The sequence below is a fragment of the Paramisgurnus dabryanus genome, chromosome 18, assembly GCF_030506205.2.
Source record: "Paramisgurnus dabryanus chromosome 18, PD_genome_1.1, whole genome shotgun sequence".
Taxonomy (NCBI): domain Eukaryota; kingdom Metazoa; phylum Chordata; class Actinopteri; order Cypriniformes; family Cobitidae; genus Paramisgurnus; species Paramisgurnus dabryanus.
Window position 1 is genome coordinate 25,773,820 of NC_133354.1, and position 27,317 is coordinate 25,801,136.

At 39.6% G+C, this 27,317-nt stretch overlaps 1 protein-coding gene across 2 annotated transcripts in view; it reads left to right on the top strand.

Moving 5' to 3' along the window:
* The window catches only part of ssh2b (slingshot protein phosphatase 2b), a 37,914-nt gene extending 11,115 nt beyond the window's left edge, over positions 1-26,799 (top strand). For both annotated transcript variants that reach the window (XM_065287481.2, XM_065287480.2), the window contains 13 exons: positions 3,539-3,651; positions 3,740-3,804; positions 7,049-7,170; positions 7,909-7,974; positions 8,117-8,182; positions 8,497-8,691; positions 12,675-12,768; positions 12,843-12,971; positions 13,230-13,276; positions 14,114-14,260; positions 14,574-14,774; positions 16,195-17,068; positions 24,617-26,799. In XM_065287481.2, the coding sequence (XP_065143553.1) occupies positions 3,539-3,651; positions 3,740-3,804; positions 7,049-7,170; positions 7,909-7,974; positions 8,117-8,182; positions 8,497-8,691; positions 12,675-12,768; positions 12,843-12,971; positions 13,230-13,276; positions 14,114-14,260; positions 14,574-14,774; positions 16,195-17,068; positions 24,617-25,885 (3,388 nt within the window). In that variant the 3' untranslated portion in view covers positions 25,886-26,799. The remainder of the gene's footprint in view (positions 1-3,538; positions 3,652-3,739; positions 3,805-7,048; positions 7,171-7,908; positions 7,975-8,116; positions 8,183-8,496; positions 8,692-12,674; positions 12,769-12,842; positions 12,972-13,229; positions 13,277-14,113; positions 14,261-14,573; positions 14,775-16,194; positions 17,069-24,616) is intronic.
* The last annotated feature ends 518 nt before the right edge of the window (positions 26,800-27,317 follow it).

A 27,317-nucleotide genomic window follows, 5' to 3' on the forward strand; every position in this document is an offset into this window, starting at 1 on the left:
TCTAAACTGTGTTTGCAATGGTGGATCAGTTACTTTTCTTCACCTATCCTAATGTTTTAATGTACTGTAAATGTCGCCAAAACAGTGCTGCCCTGACAGCCTGTTAGACTAATAATATGAATAAGAAATCATTTGTATTGCGCAAAGTGTCGAATGCGGCCATCCGCGTGTAGCCGGGGGGAGGATACCCGAAAAGCTGCGCGGACGTGTGCGCGCGCGAGCAGGACGTGGAAAAAAGGTACACCCCGGCCTTAATGCTCCCTTCTGAAACAGTCTACTCTGATTGGTCAAGCTTTCTTACTCAGTTGTGATTGGGTACCCACTTTAACTAGAAGTATAATCACATTTTTACATATACACAAACAAACAATGCGCGTTACACAAATTTTGTCATGGAAATAGTATACAACACGTACCGCTGAATTGTTGTAACCAAGCATACTTTGTACGCATATGGTGCGCATGCAGAAGAATCTAGTAGCATTATGTAGCTCAGGACATGCATTACATTTTGTCACAGTGCGCATGCGTCGAACGTCTGTGTACACATATGAGTCAAATAAACCATGCTTTGCAAGTCTGTGCGTTCGACCGTGCACGTATGTTTGCGTACTCGTAAAAAACAAACTCCATGCTTTAGAGCGAGCTTCTCAGGTGTAAACTGTAACAATGGCATCAGGTTTTCCTAATTTGAGCCCAGATCGACCAGAACTGTGTTTGCAAATACACATTTTTTACAGCGATATGTTTTTTTTTTTTGTATTTTACTTATATTTTAGATGCAGTGTTATAAACAATTCAAAAAGCAAAGTTCATACATGCACACAATATCCGTGTATTGCACAGAATAGCTTTTACAGCTGATGATAAAGTCTTTGAAGGGATTTTCAGGGCATAGTGGTAATCACTACAGAATATAATGCATTGCTTGTTATCTTGTCATACAGCGGGTGTAGCTAAATCTTTATCACAAGAACTACAAGTGGTGAACAAAGACTTTTAAACGTGAAAAAAAGTTAGGAGGTTTAGAGTTGGAGTGGAAATACAGTGTCTCTTCGACATGGAGACAACACACTACTAAAGCAGCTCAAACAGACCATGCCATCTTTTTTGCATATGCCCTGAGTGGGAATTATTTAAATGAGGGAAACTCTGATGTTTGAATTTTCGTAGAAGTGTGTCGTAGTAGTCCCGACAAGCCCTTCGTTGTATTATCTCCCTTTGGAGTGGACTTTGAGCTTTGTGACATTGCAGACATGTCTTATGCCCAAACTGCAAGATTACACACTAAATAAATTTAAAACATCATATTACTCATTTAAGGTATTTTACCTCTCAATTCTAGTGGAAAACACTGCTTTATAGTACTTGAATAAAACATCCTTAAATGGAGGAAAGAGACTTACACACCAACACACAGTCACATGCACAAACTCCCATAATTCTTTATTCGCCCTACAATAACACCCTCATAAAAATACATATGGTTACACACATGACCCACAACAGCAGACACACACGCAATAAATAAATCTGTGCCCATTCACACTCACTCTTGTTTTACAGTACACATAGTTTAAATGTCATGATTTGAGGGAGATGTGTAGCATGGGATTACTCAAAGACCAGCAACACACTCGCACACGCAGCCTCTCCAGCTGTCGCTGTGATGGGGAACAGAGTGTTCTTGTTTGCGTACTGCACAGAGAGTTTGTGTGTGAGCTAATGCCCTCAAAAAGGAGTCCTCGCATGTTCCTTTATTGAGCACAGTGTGCCAGGTCCCGCTCGGAGTGTAAGACACATCAGAATGCACAGAAAGGATATAAAGAAATGGCACAATCATTTTTAACCTAGTTAGACACATTTTCGATGCTATAGGGTTAATTAATCCAAAAATGCTCATGTCGTTCCAAACCCCATCATTTGGTTTTTAAGCATTTACATTAAATGCTTTTGGCAGGTGCTTTTATCCAAATGGATATACAGTGTGTCACTAAGAATGTGTGTTCTCTGGGTTTTAACCTACAACCTGTATGGCATTACAATAATAGAAACACGTGAACACAAGAAGATTTGAAAAATATTGATGCTTCCCTTTACTAGGCAGTGAAGGTAAATGAGGCCAAATTCAGAACCATAGACTGCATAAAATATGGACATAGTGTCTGTGACGTAACATGGATTTCTAAAAAAAAAGCAATATTAAACCCCAAAGTGACTGGAGCCGACCATCACCATCATGGCAGTGCGTCACTCCCTGATAACCAAAAATGGACAAAGAGACGAAACATGGATGGAGCTGATGTTCCTGGTTGCTGAAACCACACCTGCATAGTTCGATAGTAATGACAGCAGTGGCAATCCACCTAGGGCCCTATGATTTCCACAATGCAGAAAACACGGAATCAAGACATAAAAACGGAATTTACTAAATCGTGCTGAATTTTACGGAATTAGGCAAATTTGGAAAAAAATATTTTTTAAAAGCCATTATAACTTATTTGCGAATATCAACTTGTGCAATGGTATTTTTAGTAATGTGTGGAACCATTTCACTGTTTGCGGGACGCAACACGATCATGTGATTACGCACCGTCAATTATAAACATTCATTCCAATTTTAAATAAAAAATAAAAATGATTTTATAGGGCCCAATCCACCTGTCACTCAAGTAGCCACACCCTTAATTATGCAAAACTTTGATGCTTAAAGGGGCAATAAGTAGGATTTTAAGTGTTTTATTAATCAAAATCAATGTCTTTATTCATAAATATGTCTTCGTTGGTGTCAAATGACCTCTGCAAGTGATCTGACTTTTCTTTGTAAGCTTAGAATTTCTTCTCTTTACTTACATTAAATGGGTAAGTCCAAGGAGGCTTCCATGTCGTTACGCTGTATTGATAAAAACTATAATAGCAGAGAGGGACAAAAAGCACTTGCCTACCAATGCGTTTCCATAACACGTTTTCATTTGGACAACGTGAACCAGCTGCAACGGACAAGGAGATCAGCGCTTACATAACGGCTACCGTAGTTGCAACACGAATTTGGAAAGGGGAGGAGCTAGAAAGCACTGTTCGTTTGAATGCAAAATACAATTCCACCACTAGATGGGGGTAGATCCTACTGATTGCCCCTTTAATATAATTTAAACAGTGTACATTTTTATTACCAGAATGTTTACAGCTTACTTTTGGGCAAAGAAAGAAGCATATAGACCATTTCAAAAGATGTTAACAACACTGGTCCAGAAGCACTTCCTGTTTCAGTTTTTTAACACTAGATAAACATTGGGATAAAATAAACCAACGGAACATATAAACCTGAATTAACTGAAGTTAAACAAACATCTTAAAGGTAATGATATATGTGAAATAAAAAAAATACTGTCACAAACTGTAACAGGAAGTGTTTCTGGACCAGTGTTGTTTACATCATTTGAAATGGTCTATAATGTAGATTTATGGAATGAAATAGCTTCAAATATGTCATTATATTTAAATAAACCTCTCTCTTTTTCTCTCTCATGCATCTCAGCATCAGCGAGAACTTCCTGACAGTAAAAGGTGCCGCTCTTTTCCTTCCACGTGGAAATGGTTCCCCTTCGTCCTGTTCCTCAAGAATCACAGCACAGCGCAGTAAACATGCAGGTATGGCCTTGAATAAAACACTACATACAAAGGATGCAGGCATATGAATGTGTATGACTGATACAAGATTTCTTAATGTTTTGTGCAGGTGACATTCAACAGCACCTGCAGACCATGTTCACCTTACTGCGGCCGGAGGACAACATCCGCCTGGTGAGAACCAATACACACACACATTCTGTATTGTTCTGCTTCAATATATTTGTGCATTATAAGCGTGTTACCACCAAAGTTGTTCCCAGAGTGTGAGTGTCAAAATGAAGCTTTGTAAGATCCTTAATTTTGGTGAAAATCTAAAGGCATGATCTCTGAAAGCCAATGTTGACATTTGAAATCACCTAAACAAACACACCCCTACCCCTATAGAATCTAAACCTTCTGTTGATAGACCCACCCCACACATACGCAACCCAGGTAACGATGTCAAGTTTTGGTACTCTGCCCAACTCCCTTTTTCCAAAGTGTTTTTAAAAAAATCATGCACCCCGCTTTAAGGTGGCATTTACACATAATACAATTCACTAATTCATTGCGATGATCTCAGTGAAAAGTAGAGGGAAATGTCTATCTGATAAAAGTTTATCTGATATTTTATTTGATATAAAGGTCTTGACACACCGGGACGTTTTTCGTGCGCGTTTATCGTCGGCGTTTAACGTGACGTTTTTCTGCTTTCACACCCAAACGATTTTTACTGGCGCTGAGCCGAGTGAGGTGCAAATTCACCCCCTGGACATTAGATGGCGCTTAATACAAAACAGATATATGCCGGTACACAAGGGGGCACAGCAAAACTTTATGCTTCTGTTCTGACACTCACTTGTCACACAGAAGAAGAAAGCCACACGCAAGTCAATAACAAGTCATATGCTTGCTTTTAACAAAACATGGATATTACTAGTAGCAGCTCGATTTCTAACAGCAGCAACTATACAAAGATTAATTCAACTCACCAACAGTTACTTGACAGTATGATCATGTGAACCACAATCTTTTCTGATAAAAGCAAACTGTGCATTCGTTTTATAGTCATTATAATTACCATTTTGAAAACGGTGTGTTTATATATATTCTTTGTACAAACAATATCTCTGTGAACTTAAATACATTTTTAAATCAAATCTATTTGATTCGATTCTTTTATCATCGGCTAATATATCAGCACTCTCCACATAAAATTAACTATATTGATAGAAAACGTTATATCAAAATTAAAGCTCTTTCACACAATATAAGGTAATGGGTGATCCGATGTGTGTATTTTTAACTAATCTTTACAAGCACTTTCTCTTGTTAACAATTTTCTCACATTTCCTGCCAAATGTATTGTATTTTGTGATTTGGCTAAAGAAGTAGGTATGTAGTTATTACAATAAGAGGTCAACAATACTGATGTACAAATATATGCATAGTGTCAAAATGGCACGTTATTTTCAATTCGTTTTTTTAATCAAACATTTATTTTTGTGAATGAACTGCAGTTTGCAATAACAATCAGAGACATGACAGTAACATCAAATAAAACAGGAGTCAGAAATGTTGGTCCAGAAAAGTCACAATGACTTTAGTGCAACTGAACGGTAGTGCAAATCAACATTAATTTGTGTGAACAAGAACTGGCAGAGCTGTAGAGCAAAAAAGTCACAATGATAGAAGTCTAAGTGAACTGTAGTGCAAATAAACATATGTGTGAAATGTACATGTTCAACTGTATTTCTTGAATGTGTAAACATTAAAAAAAAAAAAAAAAAATGATATATAATAAACATCTATAGGTGTGACCAAAAACTGGCAGAGCGCTCCTTCTGTGCTCCTCTTTCTTCTGTGCACTGCTTTCAATTTTTTCCCTTTAGCATCTTTTAATAAGAGGTACTTCTCCAGAGGTTTGTCTCGGACTGTTTTCTTTTGTTTAGATTGGACCTTGTCACGGCTGGTGCTGGATGATCCTGAATACGTGCTTGCTGTGGCCTCCTCACTTTTGCTCACATCATTTTTAGCAGAAATATTGCTGTGAACACTGTAAAGATAAATGTAGTTTTCATCAGAATCAATCTTTCACACTGAGGGCCATGCCACGATATCCATGAGGTCAATATTTGATTACAAATGTAATTTAGATTCATGGTATTTCATCTGACTAAACAAACTAGGTTACCTATACACAGAACACAAATTAACCTCCTAAAACCCGACCTTTGGTTTGGCTTGCATTTTAGATTTCTTCCAGTTATTTTGGGGTTAGGAAGAAGCAATGAATATAATAACCAAATATTTTTCTTTGAACATGAAGCATTGTAATTGTCCACGTTTGTGTACAACAAGTTCCAGTTACACACAAAGTATTATGGTGCAAACAACAAAACGTGATATCACACGGTGTACAGGGAACATGCATGGTATGAAGTTAATCACTGTTCAATGTCAGTGCATACATATCGCAATGTAATGCACCAATAATCATTTTTATTACTTGCACAGTTATAATGTAGATTTGCACTACTGGTCCGTTCAATACACTACTGGACTGTCTATTTCATACTCCCTGTTCATTTGCAATGCTGGACTACTTGAATTGCATCGTTTACACCCCTGTACTATGTAATGAATATTAGAATAACTATTCACTGCACAATAACTTATGCCATTTGCACTCTTAACTGACCAGTTACAATCCAAATTCATTCATGCACTACCTAAATATTAATTTCACTCCTGTTCTGTATAGTTTAATTTATTATGTACATATCCATTTGTAAATTTCTGTATATTATGTTCATAGTACCACCCACAGTAAATTGTTCCATCGTATTACATAATCCTGCACCTATGCAAATACTGATATCCTGCACTTTTTATACTGCTTTTGCACTTCTGGTTAGACCTAACGTTAAACTGCATTTCGTTGCCTTGTACTTGTGTAATGACAATAAAGTTGAATCTAATCTAATCTAATCATATAGCCCACACAGCTATGTATTGTTATGTTCTTATATATATTACGTTACCTTCGAAATTCAGTCGATGTTGTGAGGAACTCCGACACCTTCATAAACCTCCACAGCCTCGATGCTTCCTTGTGTGTTTACCTATTCCACGTGCTCCGCAAGACCATTTTGTGCTCGAGCGCCACCAAGTCGTGTTTTACTGGAACTTCAGAAGCACAAGGCACGTGAACAAAAGCGCCAATCTCATTGGTCGGCCAACTTTTAACGCGCCGCGTCAAACCAAAAAAAACGTGTCCCAGGCGGTTTTCTGGAAAACGCCTCGCGCTTTACGCGTGGGTGTGCGCACTCACATTGGCGCTCGTTCTTGAGTCACGAGACGTTAAACGTCGACGATAAACGCGCACGAAAAACTTCCCGGTGTGTAAAGACCTTAACACTGTGCACCTCTTCAGGCTGTGCGGCTGGAGACCGCGTACCCCCTGTGCACCCGCTACATGGTGGTGGTCACCACCAACGGCAGACAGGACACAGAGGAGAGCTTGGTGCTGGGAATGGACTTCAGCTCCTCTGACAGGTGTGTGTTGACATTGCTGACATGTTTGGTGATTGTACCTAGAGCAGGGTTCCCACGGGTCCTTGAAATCCAAGTTTGTGAATCTGGGGGAAAAATTCAAGGCCCTGAGAAGTTTTGAAAATATACATACATAGATACAGGTCATTTGCAAGAAGTTTTTTGGAAAAAAATCTGTATTATTCCCTGTGTAGTGTAGGATAATATCATAAAGTTCTAGAATTTTTAAGCACACATGCTAAACTGTTCGCTTTAAATGCTTATATCTTCTGTATGCGAATTTTGATTCATACCAAAATGCTTTTTTGCATAGTCGTGTTTGACACATGAAAACGTCTTTGGTTACGTATGTAACTGTTGTTCCCTGAGAAGGGAACTAGGTGATGTGTCTTTCTTGCCATACTTCCTGCGTCACCCTGTCTTTGTCGTTAAGCCTCACTATTGGTTGAATTTGATATACACATTCAGACGCACTTACCCCTGGAGGTGTACCCAAAGTGTCACTGCAGTGACGCAGAGCAAGTTCCCTCAAAAGGGAACTGTAACAATGTATCTTAAAAGGTAACACGATGTAACCTTGATCTCACTTGAAATGTGGCCCCACATTTATTCCTTGAATTTGAGGGCATTGTACCTGGAAATTCCTTAAAAGTTCCTTGAATTTGAAGTTAACTAAGTTGTGGGAACCCTGCTAGAGTCAAAAGCACTATCAAAAGTTCATGACATTTGTGTGTGTTGCAGTTCCTGTTCCATAGGCATGGTGCTTCCCCTTTGGAGTGACACAAGGATCCACCTGGATGGAGATGGGTAAGTGGGGTTAATCTGCCTTTTTATGAACAGATTGGGCAAAAATTGATATATTAAACAGATGTACGTACCCTGACGAATGCAATGTTTCTCAACAAACTGATTTTCCTGTTTTTTGCATTCACTCGTTTCTTCTTCACAGGGGTTTCAGTGTGTCCACAGATAACAAGATACATATATTCAAGCCAGTCTCTGTACAAGCTATGTGGTAGGTGCTTTTCCAAATCCAATATTTAAAAAAAACCCATTATTTTTCTATACTTTGTTTAGGTTGCTAAACCAGTCTGGGAAAGTCATTTTTTTATTGACATAAAATCATTCTACATAATGTAAAGAACATTCTGTGAAAATATAACCTTGATATATTAATATTGACCAAGTAATATGTGCACTGTTGCTGTAAAAAAAACCTGATTAATCACAAATTATTAACGTGAATACAGATGGATGGCATTCTGTATTGATCCAGCCCTGCTTTTGATATACTGGCATGTTTTAAGAGCCCCTTATTTTTTCTCTCAGGTCCGCTCTTCAGTCTCTTCATAAGGCCTGTGAGGTGGCCCGCTGTCACAACTACTTTCCAGGAAGCCTCTTCTTGACCTGGGTGAGCTATTACCAGAGCCATGTGTCCTCCGATCAGGCCCTGATCAACGAATGGAACGCCATGCAGGACGTGCAGTCTCACCGCGCAGACTCCCCTGTGCTTTTCTCTGATGTGTGAGTATTTTCAAATATTGACACTATAACAAAATGATTCACATCCATTCTTTTGAAAGCTTAGTCTATTCGATAACAACAAAAGATGGAGATAATGGATTGGTAAATAAATGGCCGAGCTGTATAAATGGCTTTATATTGGGCATTTCAATGACTATGGTCAGAACACTAGAGATATAACGATTACCGGTTTAATGGTTAAAGGTGCTCTAAGCGAATTCATGCGTTTTAGGCCATAAAACATTTTGTTGTTTCATACAGTAAACATCTCCTCACTATCTTCTGCTGCCTGTCCTCTAAACACACTGTAAAAAACACGGTCTCTGTAGACAGCGCAGGCTCCACAAACTGCAACAAAAACAAAGTGGTCAAACCTACCACCACGAAACATAGTGTTCCAGCCAATAAACAACAAGTAGGATTTGGGAGTGGGGGTTAGGCGTGTTCATGACTTGTTCCGAAAGCACGGAAGGGAGGGGAGGAGTTAGCTACGCTCCGTTTTGTTTGACAACACTTTAAACGTCAACAAGAAGTCACACAGATTCGCTTAGAGCGCCTTTAAAGTGCCCATCTTATGACTGCTTTTCCACAAGTTATATAGGTGTATGAGTTCCATGAAGCATGTTTCAAAAGTTGTTTGCTCGAAAAAGCTTGTAGGAAAAGATTGTTACCCATCTCTAGTAGCCTCTGTTTCAGGGCATTTCAGATTGTGCCGTTTTGAGCTAGTCTTACATATTTATGAGCTGCTGCTCCTTTGATCACGCCCCACTACTAACGTCATGTGCTCGTGCGCATGCTCAGTGGTCCCGTGAGCAGTACAGACCATACTGTGTTATTATTTTATATATTATTATTATTATTATTATTAACGGTTTATGTTGCCAACAGACAAATCATACAGAAAAGTATCACTAATAAGTACACTACAGGAGAAGAAACTCATGACACACAATGATTCCTGAGTAAATTGTGATGTTACGTTAGCAGTCACAACAACAAACTCGTTTTCCCTGGACAATGCTAACATATTCCCATTATAAAACATTTTCAAACGCATTATTTTCGCAAATTACATAAATTAAGACCCAGCGGGGGATGTATACTGCTTGTGGACCGCATGCTAATTGCTAGAAGCTAGCGGGAGGTATGGACCGTTCGGGGGTTAGCATCGTCAGAAAAGCCGGGGCTGTAAGGCCCGGTCTCGGTGTGTCAAACTCATCATGACACACAAAGATTCCAGCGTAAATTGTGATGTAGCAGTCTGAACAATACACTCATTTTCCCTGGACAATACTAAAGTTAACATATTCCCGTTATAAACATTTTCAAACGCATTATTTTCGCAAATTACAGAAATTAAGACCTGGCGGGGGATGTATACTGCTTGTGGACCGCATGCTAATTGCTAGAAGCTAGCGGGAGGTCCGGACCGTGTATATATCTATGCGGACCGTAAAGTTATTAGAGGCTCACCTCGTCATAGCCGGGGCGTACGGTCTCGGTTAGTTTGGCAAAAAGCTTTTAGCTCTAGCATCATAAATGTAGTATTTTGTGACAGAAGATGACAACATGCAAAATACAACGTGACTTCTTACCTTTTTTTGTTGATATACAAAGATCGGGAATCGAATCCAGTCTGTTTCAGATGTGTGAATGATCCATGAAAGTCCAATAAAATACATCCAATTACCATTTTGTCCACAAATGCTTATAATCCGTGAAATATAGATACATAGTCTGTTGTTTACATCAGATTTCGCATGAAGGTCTTATCGCCTACAATCTGAGGACTGTTTGCGTCGTAACACACTGTATATAAGATTACTCCGGGTTCCAATAACCACGAGTTAAAACTTTGTTTTTAAAAGTAGGTGGGAGTATAATCCATAATATCCAAATAGCGCTGTTATTTCCGTGAGAGATGATAACAGCACAGAGGGTCTCATTCAAGTGACTGCTCTATGCTCTCTAGCTACCTGGTGGGTGGAGACCTGCGAGTGGGGTGGTGGGCGGGAAAATTCAAACTGAATGTGACGAAACTTTTTGTTACGTCACAACGGAGCTGAGTTTGAACTCCCGCAATCTGAGAGTCAAGGCAGAGGACATTCAGAAACCTGTATCTCACTCAAAACAGCATGGATGGATTTTTTTCCAAGTTTGTATGCGTGTGGGAGCATCAGAGACACAAAATAACACCCCAAAACCCAGAAAAAGTGAGTTTTTCATAATATGGGCACTTTAACTGCGATTAAAAATGTCCAACGGTTAGTATTACCCTGTCATTTTTTTTATTACCGTTTAACCGTGCCAGTGTCATGCTTGAAAACCCCTTTCCAGCATCAGCCAATTTAAGCAAAAGCATGTGACAAACACTTTCATTCACATCTGCTTCCATGTGTTCAAGAGAACAGTGCTTTACTGACTGAATTTAAATCCAAAAAATGTTCACATTTAGGGGTGGGACACACCAAAGCTTTTTTGCATGGCTGAAAACGCATGGAGGACGACCAATGCAAGCTCTTTTTTTAGCCGAGCGCGTTGGTAGCTTTGATACTTAAACTTTAGCCAGTTGGTTGTTGTGATACTTGTCCCGCCCCTCCTCCACTGTGATTGAAAGGACGTGTGAGAACTGACATTGACGAGCAGAGCTTTACTCAAAGTTGAATCTCTTTCAACTCTCGACGCACAGCTTTCAGCGTGGAAAAAATCCGCCAGTTGCTGGCTGTCTTAAAAAACGCAGCGCGTCCCTTGAAAACAATTGAAAACATGCGTTGGCCGCAGGCGTAAAAGCTTTGGTGTGCACGCCCCCTTAGGGTAATCTAGTTGTACATGTTTACTTAATATTTCTTTAGACAGATCCATCTTTTCTATTTATTTTCTATTAAATGATATAATCTGATGAGTTTAAAGCTCTGTTTGTTTCTTCTGTGATTGCTGTGAGCGCAGGTGTCATGCAGCTTTACTCCTGGGTCTTAAAGTACACCTGATTTCTCACAATATACGCCGACAGATGACTTCTGATTTGGCATGTGTTTATATAAAAATCTGATTTACTCACTTGTGTTTTATCTGAACTAGATAAACATTTATCTCATAACCCCAAATGTGCCATGATTAATGTTAATGTTATTTATTTGATGTTTATTTGAACGAAAGTGCACTTACATGTAAAATCTATTTTAAATTTGGTTCGCATCAGTACTTTTTTACATTTCTAGAAAATGTTTACAAAAATTTTTGATAATCGTGGTGATTTTGATCACTATAATAGTAATAAAAAAATGTTATACCGTCTCATCTCTACAGAGGACAACATATCTGCCTACATTGCACGGGGAAAAGTTTATTGGGAAGTTTATGTTCAGCAATATAATTAGAATTTTTGCAGAATTGGGCATGCCTACATTTGAAAGATTCATCTTCCCAGATACTTTGGAGTAAATTGCTAAAAATTGTCTTATTTTACAGAAAACTTTGTGCTCCACAACATATATATATTTTTAAATATATTTGATGTAGTTTTATACCCGCTGACGGGTCCGCAGAGCTTAAGGAACTTACATAGCATAGCCTACACGATGCCACTGTGATCAGGCACTCTGTCTTCAGGTTGGTTTTGTAAAACCAATTTCTAATCTTTATTTTTCAGGCCTTTGTTAATATTTTTTATATCAGTTTGTTCAAACTAAGCTGTAGTTCCTCGTGGTTATAAGCTTAATTGTTTAGTAATGGATTCTTAGACTGATTCATTCTTTTTGTGTGATTCATAAAGAGAACCAGCTCATAAATGTCGTTCATTCATGAACTGGATGACATTTGTCATACAAGAAAAATACTTGTCATGTTGAAATGCAGTCTGTTGTGATTTAGCTCAGACTGAAAGCTCATAACTCGCATCTCTAAGACGAGTTGCTAAAAACAGCTTAATTCATTAATGAATTTTATTGAAAAATGAGACTGTTTTATGTTTTCCGTGTCTACAGGCCAACCGAGCGTGAAAGAACAGAGAGACTCATCAAGACTCGTTTGAGAGAGATCATGATGCAGAAGGATCTGGAGAACATCACATCAAAAGAGGTGCCAACACGTGCCAAATCACTTCTTGAATGCTGCATTTAGTTCTTCTTCTCACCATCTGCTTATCTGTGTAGATCCGCACAGAGCTGGAGATGCAGATGGGGTGTAATTTGCGGGAGTTTAAAGAGTACATCGATAACGAAATGATCGTCATCTTGGGTCAAATGGACAAGCCTACGGAGATATTTGAGCATGTTTACCTGGTGAGACTTTACCCATGCATCGTTTGTGCTGTTTGCTATGGCTGGCGTCATTATTGCTATTGCTCATGCTTAGATTAGGGTTGGATTGAAACACTGGTGTGCTGTTAACAACCACTAAAAACAGATAAGCAACCATATAGCAACACCTTGGCAACTATCCATAATGCCTGAGCATCAGTATGACAAACGTGTGTGTCATTGTGTATTACTTAAGTATTTGTGCCATAGGTAATTGTTGTACTGTCTCTTTAATTTAAGGGTTCTGAATGGAATGCATCTAATCTGGAAGAACTGCAAAACAGCGGGTGAGTTTTTTTTTTTGACTATGAAAGCACACATTCCTGTAATACCTTCCTACTATACTGTTTCACCCTCAAACAAGTTATTATTAGGGATGCGCTGATATAACATTTCTGATTTTCGAATGCTTAAAATTACGTCTACTTATACCAATAGAGCAAGCAACATCCCAAACATTATCCCACTATCTCTGGCTAACTTATGATTCACTACATATTTGCGCCGATTGCCAACAAAACACAGACATTTGATGCAGTTTTACTTACCACCTGTGACTCATGACCCGATCGGGACCACCTCATTTTAACGAAATACAGCGTAAACAAACACACACACGCACAACTCCGCTGCTACCCCGTGTAAACAAACTACATCCATTGTTTCCATAATGCTGTGTTCATTTGGAAACTGAACAAGCTTAAATTTCCCTCACAAATAACAACACACTTTGGAGACGTTGATTTCGCCACAGCTCTTTATGTGGTTGGTATGTGTGTGTGCGTTATTCTGATTAAAGTGCCCATATAAGGACTTCCACTGTATTTACTGCAATGAAATTGCCCATAAAAGAAATAGACCAGGATTATTACATATGAATCTTTCATGTTCTAAAAAAAACTTTCAGAAATTTGTACAAACCCTGACAAAGTGCATTCAGCACAGAAATACTCTGTCGCACGTCCCAAACAACCAGCCGATGTATGCTAAATAGAAAAATAGCTTTTATCTGTCAATACCAATTATAGGCCGATATATTATTGCATCCCTAGTCATTATCAATATTTATGATGTTTTAATGATTATGCTTGTTTGAAACTGTACCTTTGTCTATGTGCCATCAGGGTGCAATACATTCTCAATGTGACACGGGAGATCGATAACTTTTTCCCTAGCCTCTTCGAGTACCACAACATCCGTGTTTACGATGAAGAAGCCACAGACCTGCTGGCTTACTGGAACGACACTTATAAGTTTATTTCTAGAGCCAAGTGAGTGTGAATAATTTAAAGGGACACACACAAAAATGGTACACCTAAAAAATAAATATAATATAAATTATATAAGGGGTATTTTAAGCTAAAACTAACCTAAACTTCACACCCACTTTTTTTTAATTTTGTAAGCTGGGGCACAATAGGTGACCTTTAAGTTTAAATAGCTTTTAATGTTTTCAGAAGTCATTTACTTCCCTGATTGTTGACACATCTTGATTTATTGTGTTGCTTCACCAGCTAAATTACATATTGACAATACTAGCGCTGCCATCCACCTTTTAATACGATACTAATCTGATACCTGCAGGAAAGCAGGGGCAAAGTGCCTGGTGCATTGTAAAATGGGAGTCAGTCGATCGGCTTCCACCGTGATCGCTTATGCCATGAAGGAGTACGGCTGGGACCTGGTGCAGGCTTTTGAGTATGTTAAAGAGCGACGGGCCGTCACCAAGCCCAACCCATCTTTCATGAGGCAGCTGGAGGAGTATCAGGGCATCCTAGTGGCCAGGTGAGTTTTTGTATCGGTAATGTAAATCATCTTGCACAGCATAAACAAAAAAGAGTGTACCTTTTAAGGAAATTTATGAAAGGTTGGTTAAGTCATAGTCTACATGGAAATATCTGTGTGTACAAATATGCACCTATGCCATTCATTCAAATGACTGCAGGCACGTTCACCCCATTTTAAAGATACGGTACTTTGATTATCGTGCTCTGATTGTATTCATTAAATAGTTACACAAGCCGCTCGACCGCATTCCACCTGGCCTGGGCATCTTTGATCATGCTTGCATTTTTGAGATTGTGGGTTTGTGCGTGTGATGGTTCAGCATGTTGATGATGTAGCAGAGATACCACTTCCTGTAGAATTACTGAATGGCCATGTTTAGGGTACTTTATTGATAACTCAGCAGTAACGTGTTTATGGACCATATTGTATTTGTCCCCTTTTTTTCCTCCATGAAGACACTGTCATTCAAGACTCTATACACAGAGCTGTTGAATGCTTTATTCTTATTGGTTGAGATAATTTATACCCATATAATATTTTTTTTTAATAAACAAATAATTATTGAATAATAATTATCGCCCGTCGTCAGTTATTACTTACAAAAACGACTTAAATGTCCTAATATAACTAGTCCTGGATTCATCTAAACCAGGGGTCTCGAACCTTTGCGTGAGCAAGGGCCACCATAATGGATAAAACAATCTGGAGAGCTACTTTTTTGATACTCAAAAACTTTTTTTATTTTACTTGTTGATATGTTTTATCATTGTTCAATATCTTAATATACATAAAAGAAGACAAGCTAATATAGAAAAATATGTTGGTAGAATGTGTTTTGGCGGGCAACTCACAGACTTCCATGGACACACATGTTGGAGACCACTGATCCCTGTTTGGGAAACCGCCCCTTAAAACTAAACAGATTGATTTTGCCACTGTATATTTAGGACTTCTGTATGTAAATGACATCAGCTGACATCCATTCACCTTTGTAGGTCATACTTTCATTGTATAGGGTTAAGTTGCATAATACTGAATAGACATTATTGTGTAAACATGGCCAGTCACATTATGTTCATGGGTGTGGTGGCATAGCCATGATAGTTTTTGTGTGACCCATTTCTAGGTATACAGAATGGACACAGATGGGTGTGAATCTTACATTATGTTCAAAGTGAATGCTTTTTTCAAATAGCAAGCAAGATTTCGGTCATTTACATTTATTAATTTCTGTATCTGTTCTCCTTGGGAATCGAACCCATAATATTTGCACTGCTAAAGTCATGCTCTGCCAATTGAGCTACAGGACACCAATATATAATGCTCCTCTATAATTGTTTTATAAAAAAAACATCTCTCTTTTTTTAAATTGTTGGTTGGTTTTGTTTTCTGACATGTTATTTTTTTTCTACACCAGCAAGCAGAGACACAATAAGCTGTGGCGTTCCCTCTCGGACAGTGATCTTTCTGAGCACCACGAGCCGCTCTGTAAAGCCCCTGCTGCGCAGTCTCTCGGCCGCTCCAATTCCCGCAACCAGGCGGGCCTCCAAGGCTCACCCTCAATACAGGAGCTCCTGCAGACCCTCACACCTACAACTGAACCCACCGATTGGCCAAAACCCCATATTTACAACGGCCTGGGGAGTCCAGACGAGAACCACCATGGGCCCACAGAAGAATCTGCCCACCCCAGACCTAGGTCTGCCACTGTTTTCCCAGGGGCCAGATCTGACATCACCTCTGTGACCATCGCCGAGACTGTCTCATTGGGTCGTCCCCACCCACCCGCTGCTGTACATCACTCCCCCTCTTCTCCCAGGCTTTTCTCAGATGCAAAGAACAAGCAGGTGCTCCCTGATCAGCCCGAGGCCTCCAATCTTGTGCCTTTGGAGAAGGCTGGTCCTAAGGTACCCTCACCTGTGATCGTTAGGAGCAGGACCCCCGAGCCTTGCACACAGGCCCCGAATTCCTCAGGGTCGCAGGATCTCAGCCAGCAAGTGCCTAACACGGAGACAAACTGTGCAGGGCTAAGTCACGCCAGTGATGACGACCACCACCCCAGTGCCACATTACATAAGTCGGAGCCCTCTAGCCCCCGTCCCTCAACTCTAAGCACAGACCGCATCGACTTTTTCAGTGCCAGAGAAAAATTCCAGGGTCTTTCCCAGGAGGGGCAAACCAGAGGGACTTCCGAGCAGGCAGTGCACCAGACGCCCCGGGACAAAAGTCCAAGTGTTGAGACAAAACGGCTACTTCCTGATAATCCGGTTAAAGAGGAAGAGCAGAAAAAGGTAAGGTATATTTAGGAAACTATACAATAACAGGTTTTTTGGGAGGGGTTGCGGAAACGTGCATTGTTGGTAAAAACTTTGAAACTGCCTTTAGTTATTTTTATTACTTTACGAAAAGACAAAACTTTTTTCTATAAACAAATTACAGTGCCTTGAAAAAGTATTTAGCCCCTAATACTATTTTCACAAAGTAGGGCCAGATTTACAAACAGCTTGCGCCAGCACAAACCATAATTTGGAATTAAGTAACGACTGTCGGGATTTTGCAGTGGGTAATTAGCGATAAAAAGGTGTGGCCTAGTAGTTATTTTTGCGACTGACCTTATTGCATATGCATTTCTTGGAGTTTCCCTTTCAGAGGCAAAATTTATGGGAGGAGATTATTTAAATGATTCACACAACCCGATTTGCTAATGTTTGCCTGTGTGATATTACTGGTATTTGTGCCATTATTTAACACCAAATAAAAATCATTTTGCGCTCTTAATGGCTGCAATTGTTGCTGATAGGAGTACGCATCTCATAGATCAAAGAGCGAAATGTACAAGAGAGAGAATTTTTTTCACATGTAACAGTTTATTTGGAATGCCAGAGGAGCGTATTATTCAAAACTATCATTTGCCAAGCCATGTTATTTTTTATTTGCTGGAGGAAATAAAGGATGAGTCATTAGGAAAAGTCACACAATACCAGGTGTTTTAACAAAAAATTGGTCCTCCGGTACTTTTCAGTGTACTATGGCTTTGTAAGCTGGGATTTCACACCTCGAATTTTCAGCTGCGATATCCATGATGCTGAACTCAAGCACATCAGGCGTAAGTAGATCACCCGCACCTGAGGAGCATCAGCTTTGCTTATTTGTGACACTGAACTAATTTGCGCTGCTCTTTGTAAATTGCATTGGTTATTATGAAAATCAGCTTTTGAGCTGATGTTATTTATTTTGCACCTTTTTAGTAAAAAACCCACAGATATTACCACTCCCATCAGCGCTTTTTTTGTAATTGCGCTCTTGCGCTAATTTGCCCTGTTTAGTAAATCTGGCCATTGGTATCTAAATCCAAATTGTCTTCATTGAAATACATCTTTCGAATATTCTGCAAACAAAAAATCTAAAAGTAATTTAAAAAGTATTTATTTACTTAATTTTTTGTTTTTATAAGGATAATCTTACACGGGTATAAGGTATTGCCTTATAAATAGGGTTGGGAATCAAATGTTAGCATTCTTCTGCTAATATGGATCACGGACTGAAATAGACCCGGTATCCGAAATCGCATACTGTGACAATAGGTACTGAATTAGATGAAGTACCGTTAAAACATTAGGTACTATATAGGATGAATATGGATAGTATGAATGAAATTCGGATGTACTTCATCCACCATGTTGATACATCACATGACAAGTGAGCCGTTAGCTAGGATGAATGACTGTTTAACCTTATGTATTTCAATTTAAATAGAGCCGCGTCACCACCGCGTCTGACACTTTTTAATAATCCCATTGGATAACTCCTCTCCCAGGATAATAACTTGTCTATCGAATGCACACTTCATAATCTTGCAGGAAATAGTAGGTCATCCAGGTACTTTTTCGGCTCTCGTTTTTGGAATACTATAAATTCTGACGTACTACTTTCCTCGCTTACTGATTTTCGCCTGCTATATATAATGGAAGTCCGCAGTTTTGGACACAGTGAGTGTTGCACTTGCACAGGAAATACAAACATGCTAAAAGATTCATAACTTTAATTGTAAAGGAAATACAAACTTAAAAATCCCAGATTCCCATCCCTATTTATATACATATCCAATTTGTGTATGTTGTCCACCTGTGCAAGAAACGAGTGGATCACCTGTTTTGATATGCATCGTGATATAAATTTGATTTCCTCTTTATAAGGTGAAACAGTATGGGATTTTCCATTGAACAAAACAAAATGGAGTCAAAACATGTGAGACATATAAATATAAAGAGGCAAAAATCTGGAGAAAGATACCAGGCAGTATCAAAACCACAGATGTATCCGGGAGCTCAGTGCAGTCCTTTCTGTAGGAGCTTAAGAATGAATATGGGAGAATGACAAAGCAGAAGACTTTGTCTGTAAAAAAAACTTTGCCAAACATCATTTGAAGATACTACAAAGTTATGAGTGGAGGTCTGATGAGACCAAAGTGGAGCTTGTTGTCTCAAAATCAAAGCGGTGTGTGACTAACAATGTCCATCATCATCCAGGTAACACCACATCTGTAAAGTTCAATTCGCTGGTGGTGGTAAATTAACAGCATGGTGTGGGTGCTTTGTAGCAGTAGAGACTAGATAGTCTAGTTAAAGTCTGGTGACCACAGGGTTCCCACAGGTCCTTGAAATCCTTGAAGGTTTGTGAATCTGGGGGGAAAATACAAAGGGAAGTTTTTGAAACTATACATGCATAGATACAGGTCATTGAAAGTGCAAGAAGTTTTCTGGAAAAAAATCCATATTCCCTGGGTAGTGTAGGATAATATCATAAAAATTCTAGACTTTTTAAGCACAGTTTTTTTGCTTAACTGTTGCTAAACTGTTCACTTTAAATGCTTATATTTTCTGTATGTGAATGTTGATTCATACCAAAATGCTTTTTTGCATAGTTGTGTTTGACACATGAAAACGTCTCGGCTTACGTATGTAACTGGGAACAAGACGCTGCGTCTCCCTTGCCATACTTCCTGCGTCCCTGTAACGTCGTCTTTGGCAATAATTCAGCGATATACTTCCTGGCTCCCGCATCACCCTGTCTTTGTCATTAAGCCTCACCATTGGTTGAATTTGATATACACATTCAGACGCACGTCCCCAAAGTGTCACCACAGTGACACAGCGCGAGTTCCCTCGAAAGGGAACTGTAACAATGTATCTTAAAAGGTAACATGATGTAACCTTGCTCTCACTTGAAATGTGTCTCCACATTTAGTCCTTGAATTTGAGGGTATTGGACCTGGAAAGTCCTTGAAAGGTCCTTGAATTTGAAGTTAACTAAGGTGTGAGAACCCTGTGACCAATACATGGAGATTTTGGATAGAAGCCTCCTCTGCCAGAGCAATACTAGAGATTATAAGATTAGCAATAGTTAGTTCTCATCAGTTTTGAATAGTCAAACTTTTAGAATATTAGACGCGATGAGAGTGGGAATTGTATAGCCTCTGACGATATTAAAACGGCCAAATATTGATCAAATCTAATAAACCATATATCCAGGGGTTAAATTGGGATTTGTTATGTGAGGGGGCTCTGCGGGGAGGGGTACTTCAAGGGGTAACATGTTTAATACTGATGATAGCAAAGCCACTGGTGTGTTTCAATGACATTCTGGACCTCTGATAGGATTTGATAAGTTTCAGCTTTAAAGCTGTGCCAGAGGTTGACCCAAAATATTTTAAAAAGAGCGTCTGAATTTTAAATGATGCAAATCTATGAGTTTGACACCCTATATCCATTTGTTGCACATGTCATTATGCACAACTGATCAAACTTTAAAGGAAGTTAAAAGAATCAACCTCCTTGAATAATTCTAGGCATAAGATGCCCCAAAAGACTCAATTAACAAGAAAAGGTACAACACACAGTACTGTATCATCAACATGTCTTATAAATTAGCCATAGAGATTCCCTATGCTGGTCAGCAGCTAAAACAATCATATAGTTAGGTTTGATTTGTGTAATCAAAATACATTATTTTATTAAACTATACAATAGTTATATCCAGTGTTATCCTTAACATAATGTAATTAGATGAGTGACATACATACTTTAATCCTTTACACGTTTCTAGTCTTCTATGAAGTTTTCTCGACGTGGGCACCTCTCTCTCTCTCTCTCTCTCTCTCCCTCTCTCCCTCTCTCTCTCTCTCTCTCTCCAAATGATCCTGCGTGAGAGCGCGTTCTTGAAGTTCTGAGTTTATTCGCTTGAGTTGCATAACTTGCGCGAAGACGCATTTAAAGGGAAAAGCGCGTGTTTTCGCGGCAATTGCGGCGCCCAATTCGCGTCATTTTCATCGCCCGTGCGAGGACGCGTCTGATTGTTGCAACCTGATTGCGTCTTTGCATTGACTTTGTATCTAATCTGCTCGCGCAAATCGTTGAACTTGCGTTGGTGAATATGCCCCATAATGAATGAAAACGCATTATTCCCTTCGCGTCAGTGCACACACACCAGCGCAGCGAGTACACACACAAGCGCAGCGGATACACTGGCAAGAGCAGAGCGAGACCTTCAGCATATGTGCCGGGGCTTAGCCCCGGACGGCCCCGGCCCAATTTAAACCCTGCATATATCAATGGAGAGCTTATTTATTCAATTTTTAGATTATATATTAAAAAAGATCTTTATGACTGGTTTTGTGGTACAGGGTCATAACATGAATAACATGAAGGCATTTTAATATAATATTATTAGTTAGTGAGATGGTATGATGGTAATTTATGAGATAATTTTCATATTTGGGTGTGTAAGGATACTGTATGTGCACCTGATACATTACACAATTATACAAATGCATTGTTTTATAATGACGTTGTTATTCTGTGACATTGATTTACAAATATGGGATGACATTGAGTGTCTGAGACCTCCAACGAGTCTAACTAGATATTCTCAGATAGTCGGTGGTTATTTCATTTAAACAATTTAAATGTGTCAGTCATTGATTGAAAGCCTGTCAATCTGTTACAGGAAAAGCATGCTACTTTTTTACATCATGCAAATGAGCTCTCGCAACCCATGTTTCGGCACAGTAGCTGCTCTCTCGTTGGTTAATTCCACAATGTCTCATGAATAATAATGAGACACTCATGATGATACAGTATGTGACTCAGCGTTTTCAAACTCAGTTAACAAATATTCCTGATGATCCCTAAATGAACCGCTTGCATTGTCTTAACGTTGTCTTTAGTAAGGTGCAACATATCTGTTAACATCTTAAAAAGTGTGCTGATGTGTTTCATGACCTTTTAATATTAAGTGAAGACACCATTTCTCCACTTCCATGCTACAGATTAGCAGCATTTAAGTTTGACTCAAGTATTACATTTATTTCAATCTTTGACATAATCTTTCCTCAGTCAATATTGAAGATATCAAGGTTATATTTTCACAGAATGTTCTTTACATTATGAAGGATGATTTTATGTGCACTAAATCACAAGAAAATTATTAAAAACACTTTGCAAAATCAGTCAAATTTTGTGGAAATTTGTGAAAGGGCTGGGACCTGGATACTTTCTCATGGCACTGCGTTTAAGACGGTTGAATGAAGTTACTGTGAAGTCCAAATCTGTGCTGTACATCTTTGTTAACATTATATTATCGTCCCGCAGCAAGGAAATAACCTTCCTGAGAGTAAGTGTCAAACTCTCTTAAAATCAGGTCCAGTTCCATATCATCTTTCACCAAAACCATACGAGTTCAATCTCATGCCCCACACCGCCACCTACTGTTGATCAGAAATGTTGCATGGGTTCCTTCATCCATTTCATTGTGTTGATCAGTTTCCAGTATCAGCATTGATGTTTAATGCACAATTTCACTTAAAGGAATACTCAACTTTCATAAAAAACATGTCATCAAAGATGTTTGCCTTTCTTTGTTCAGTCAAGAAGATTTTTTTGAAGAAAACATTCCAGGATTTTTCTCAGTTCCAATGCAGTTTAAAATTGCAGTTTCAACGCAGCTGCAAGGGCTCTAAATGATCCCAACTGAGCCATAAGGGTCTTATCTAGCAAAACAATAGTCATTTTTGCAAAAAAAGGCACTTTTTAACCACATCTTCTCATCTTACACTAGCTGTGTGAGGCACCAGCGAAAGGTCGCTCATGACATATGCGAAACTACAGCTCTGGTGTTTACAAGTGTAGAGAGAGATGACCGTTCTGACGTTGTTGTATGTGAAATGACACTAATTTATTAGTCTTTGTGTTAATTTATTGTTTAAAATGGTCTGCAAGTTTGCATTTCACATATGTGACCTTTCGACGTGATTATGTAAACGTAAGGTCATGCTGGTGGGTCACACGGCTAGTGCAAGATGAGAAGTTGTGGTTTATAAGTACATATTTTTTATTTTTCTTGGTGAAAATGATGATTTTTTCGCTAGATAAAGACCCTTAAGGGGGCCGCAAACACAGGACGTGCAGCTCAGCGCAGTGCAGCGCCGCCTCGAGTCGCGTTTAGGACAACTCGGAGGTATCGTAAACTGGAAGTGCACATTAAATAGTGCTGAGCTTAGTCAGCTAGCGTCCACTTCAAAATGCAAAATATATGTTAGCAGCCAATGTTAAAGGTATAGCGGAAGATTTTCCCGAATTATTTAAAAGAACCGCCCCTCGATATTTTTTAAAAAATGCTCCCGAGAGGGAATGCCTGTTAAACGCGTGCACGAGACAGAGAGAGAGCGTGCAGGAGCTCAGTTCTTCTCTTCGCTAGTTCGCTCTGTTTACAAGTTTCTGTCTGCATGTTTACCGTGTCTGTGCGGTTCGTGACTTGTGCCAGGGCTAGCATCGCAAATCATAGCTTACATCAACTTTTACCAGCAGTGATTTTAAATAGATTTTCTCAATAGCATGACAAAATGTACCTTTCCAGTAGAAACTTCGCGTGGGAAGCCCAACCTGTCCTTTTAGCTCACGCCAGCGTGTGAAATAGTCTCCCATAAACATCTGGTCTTGTTTCTTTATTTATAGTCCTTTCTCTTCTTGTCATACAATTCGTAGACACTTTTTCTCTTGCGACCCTCAGACATTTTGAAAAAAACACTGTGAGAACGCGACCTTCAATGAATGGTTGAAACCGTAGCACAACACACATACACGTGAAAGTGCGCATGTGCAGAAAGCGAACGTAGAGGCGAGCACGTGCGACGGTTATACGTCAACATATAATCAGAATGATTGACATCTGGGATGACCAATAACAGTGGTGATCCACACGGAAAACGAAAATCTTCCGCTATAACTTTAATCGTTAATGATGCGTGTGGCATGACAGGGATTTGAGCAACGTCCTAAGTCAAAGTTGGGCGACGTGGGCAGGCGCCACCTAGCGGTGTGCATATACTCCTAGAGAACAATGTTTTCGGTTTTTTTTTTAGAATGGCGCGGCGCTGAGCTTCGCGTCCGATGTGCGACCCCCTTTATGCCTCGGTTGGGATCACTTTGAGCCCTTCGAAGCTGCGTTGAAATTTCAATTTTTAGCTGCATTGAAACTGTAAACTGTTCAGGTCCGATAAAGTCCACTATATTGAGAAAAATCCTGGAATGTTTTCCTCAAAAAATTTAATTTCTTCTTTGCTGAACAAAGAAAGAAAACATCTTGGATGACATGGGGGTGAGTAAATTATCAGAATTTTTTTAATGAAAATGGAGTAATCCTTTAAAGGTATCATGTGTCATTTTGTCCAGAATTTTGCCATTCAGGTTATAGCAATGCTGACCCATTTGACCTTTTTTCATGAAATAATAAAGTTAGTTTTTCAACACAAATAATAACCACCCCATCTGTTTTTGCTACAGGAGAGCTGCAGTGTCTCAGTCCATAACGTCATTTCAGAAATGGAGTCTGTACAGCAAAGCGTAACCCTTCCCCCCCTTCCTACCAGTCAACCTGTTTCCTGTAGCAACAGCGAGGAAGAGGAGTTCGCTCAAGACGCGTCGGCGGAAGCCGAAACGGAGAAGGTGGAGCATGAAAAAGACCTTCAAAGCGACTGGGTGAGGGGCACCGTGTGGCGAGCTACCAGAGAGCTCGAGCAGAAGATCAAGCAGGAGGTCTCACCGACGCCGCCGTTGTCCCCGGCCCCCACGTGTTCCTTGCGACGCTCCCCCAGTAGCAAAGGGAAAACCGAGAAGACCTCTCCCCAAACACACCTCGCGTCTGAGCCAAGCACTGTGTCAAATCAACATTACCAGCAGCCTCCGAACACTGGAGATGAGACGGAGAGAGAGGAACCTTCGAGTGTTGAGGAGAGAACTGGAAGAGAGAGTGAGAGAAGCCTCGGGGACGGAGAGCCGAGCATCACGCACTCCAGTCAAAGTCATTCCAATTTATCAAGCTCATCTCCTACTTTGGTTCTTCAGCTAGAGGGAATCACAGAGCAGGAGAGTAACACTGACGCTGGACGCTGTCCAAAGGACATGAGAGAAACATGGGAGACCCTGAAAGAGCTCGGGGCGTTCCTCTGGCAATTAAGTGGCCGCTCCGACAAAAGGCTCAGCCAACCGTGGTCCGGAAGAGAGCAAAGAAATGGCCGGGCTTTGCGGACCAAAGAGGTGGAGGCTCGGATCCGGCGGGCCGGGCTGACCTCACCCTCAATGATGAAGCGGTCGGCCTCCTTGGCGAAACTCGGGTTGTTGGATCTTTCACCCATTGACCTAAGCCAGCTTGACTTGAGCCCTGCTTTGCTCTCCACTTTCACTGACAAGCCACAGCCCCACTCGCACAGTGATGATACCTCAAAAAAGAAGCGTGTTTACCCCTATTGCACTCCTTCTCTCCCTTCCTCTTCCGTATCTCCTCTTTCATCCACTGGATCTCATATGCTTGGACACACACACACAGATGATTGTGAGACCGAGGAGGCTGAACATTGTGATTATGATGTCATTTCACTGCCACTCTCCCCACCAACCAATCAGTGTTGGAGGCGGGATAATGCACAGGAAGCAGGTTACGCTCCCTTGACCGCCCCTGCCCTGATACCTGTGGCAACACGTCAACAGTATGGGAGGACGCATCCTCTGAGGAGGCTGAAGAAATGTACCGTTAACCCTTACCACACTATGTGACTTTAATTCTGTATGCCTGTGCGTGTGTGTGTGTGTGTGTGTGTGTGTGTGTTTATGTAAGTGTGAGTTTGTGATTTACTTGCCACGCATACCTCAGTGGGCCTTATCTGACCGGAAGTCAAAAAAGGCAAATTTTAGAGCACAAAGAATAGGAATCCTGAAATACTGACCCATCGAAAAATCACTTGAGGAACAATGAAGTGCTATGACTGATCTGTTTTTTTGCACAATGTCTGTCAAGTTCTATGGAAATTACTACTTCATCCTTTACCTGTCAGTCTATGAAACAATACCACAAAATTTCAGCTGAATTGGTTTTGATTCTGGAGGTTGTGTGTGTGTGTGTGTGTGTGTGTGTGTGTGTGTGTGTGTGTTTTGCGTGCATATTGAGGAATGAAAGAAAGACGTTGATAAGTATAAATGCATTCAAAAATGAATGTGATGTAATTGTGAGTGTAAAATGAATACAGATGACTATGTGTGCATGTTGGTTTAATGAGAATGGGATCTCTTCTGTGGTACTTCTAGAATGTAGAGTTTATGGGCCTCAGTGTGCATATGTATATTTTGTGGATGTGTATGATATGTATACTTCAATGTGGGCGTGTGCACATTTTCTGTTTGTTTTTTCACTTTTGTGCAGTTCCTTCCTTCAGGGTTCTCTGTTTTGTTGAAGATAACAAAAAGCAGACATGGGGGATTTTAATATGCACTTTTTATCATTGTTTTATGTTTTTTTAACTGTGGTTTGTATTTTGAAAGCATGCTCATAGAGTATGTGTTTAGAGTTGCTTTTAAGGGTGTTTGTACAGTGAAAACAATGAAAGAAACAGAAACGATTCTGTCATTTTAAGACTGGAAAATATTTTCTTTTTATTGTGCATAAACTGTGACGATTAAAGATTTCAAAATCATTTTGGAAATGCTTTTGTATTTTTTATGTTTAAGTGGTTTGTGTGTGCAGTGCTTTTTCGTATTGTTGAATGCCTTGACAAGTGAATTATAAATGATGCTACGCTGACAACAATTTGTTCAGTAAAAATAAATAATTCTTATTAGTATATTTGTATGTTTAAAATCAAAACAATTGGCAGAACCCTTAAAATAAGATGTACACTACTGTTTAAATTGAATTTGTTTGTATTTATTTTTGCACATTTTAAAATAAAAAGCAACAAAACTAAAGAATAACACAAATAAACTTTTTAGAGAATTTAAATGGGCTCTTTTGACTGCAGTTTTCACTGTTTGGTCCAAATCATCCATTTTAAAACATTTAATATATAAATACAATTTTAGTTTTGTATTGAAAGAAGTAAATTTGTGCACAATTTTATTTTTACCCGTAAAACGATTAAAAGAATTTAAGGATGCTCATTTAAATCAAAAGTTTTTACAGGGTTTCCACGGGTCATGGGATTTCTGCAATTTC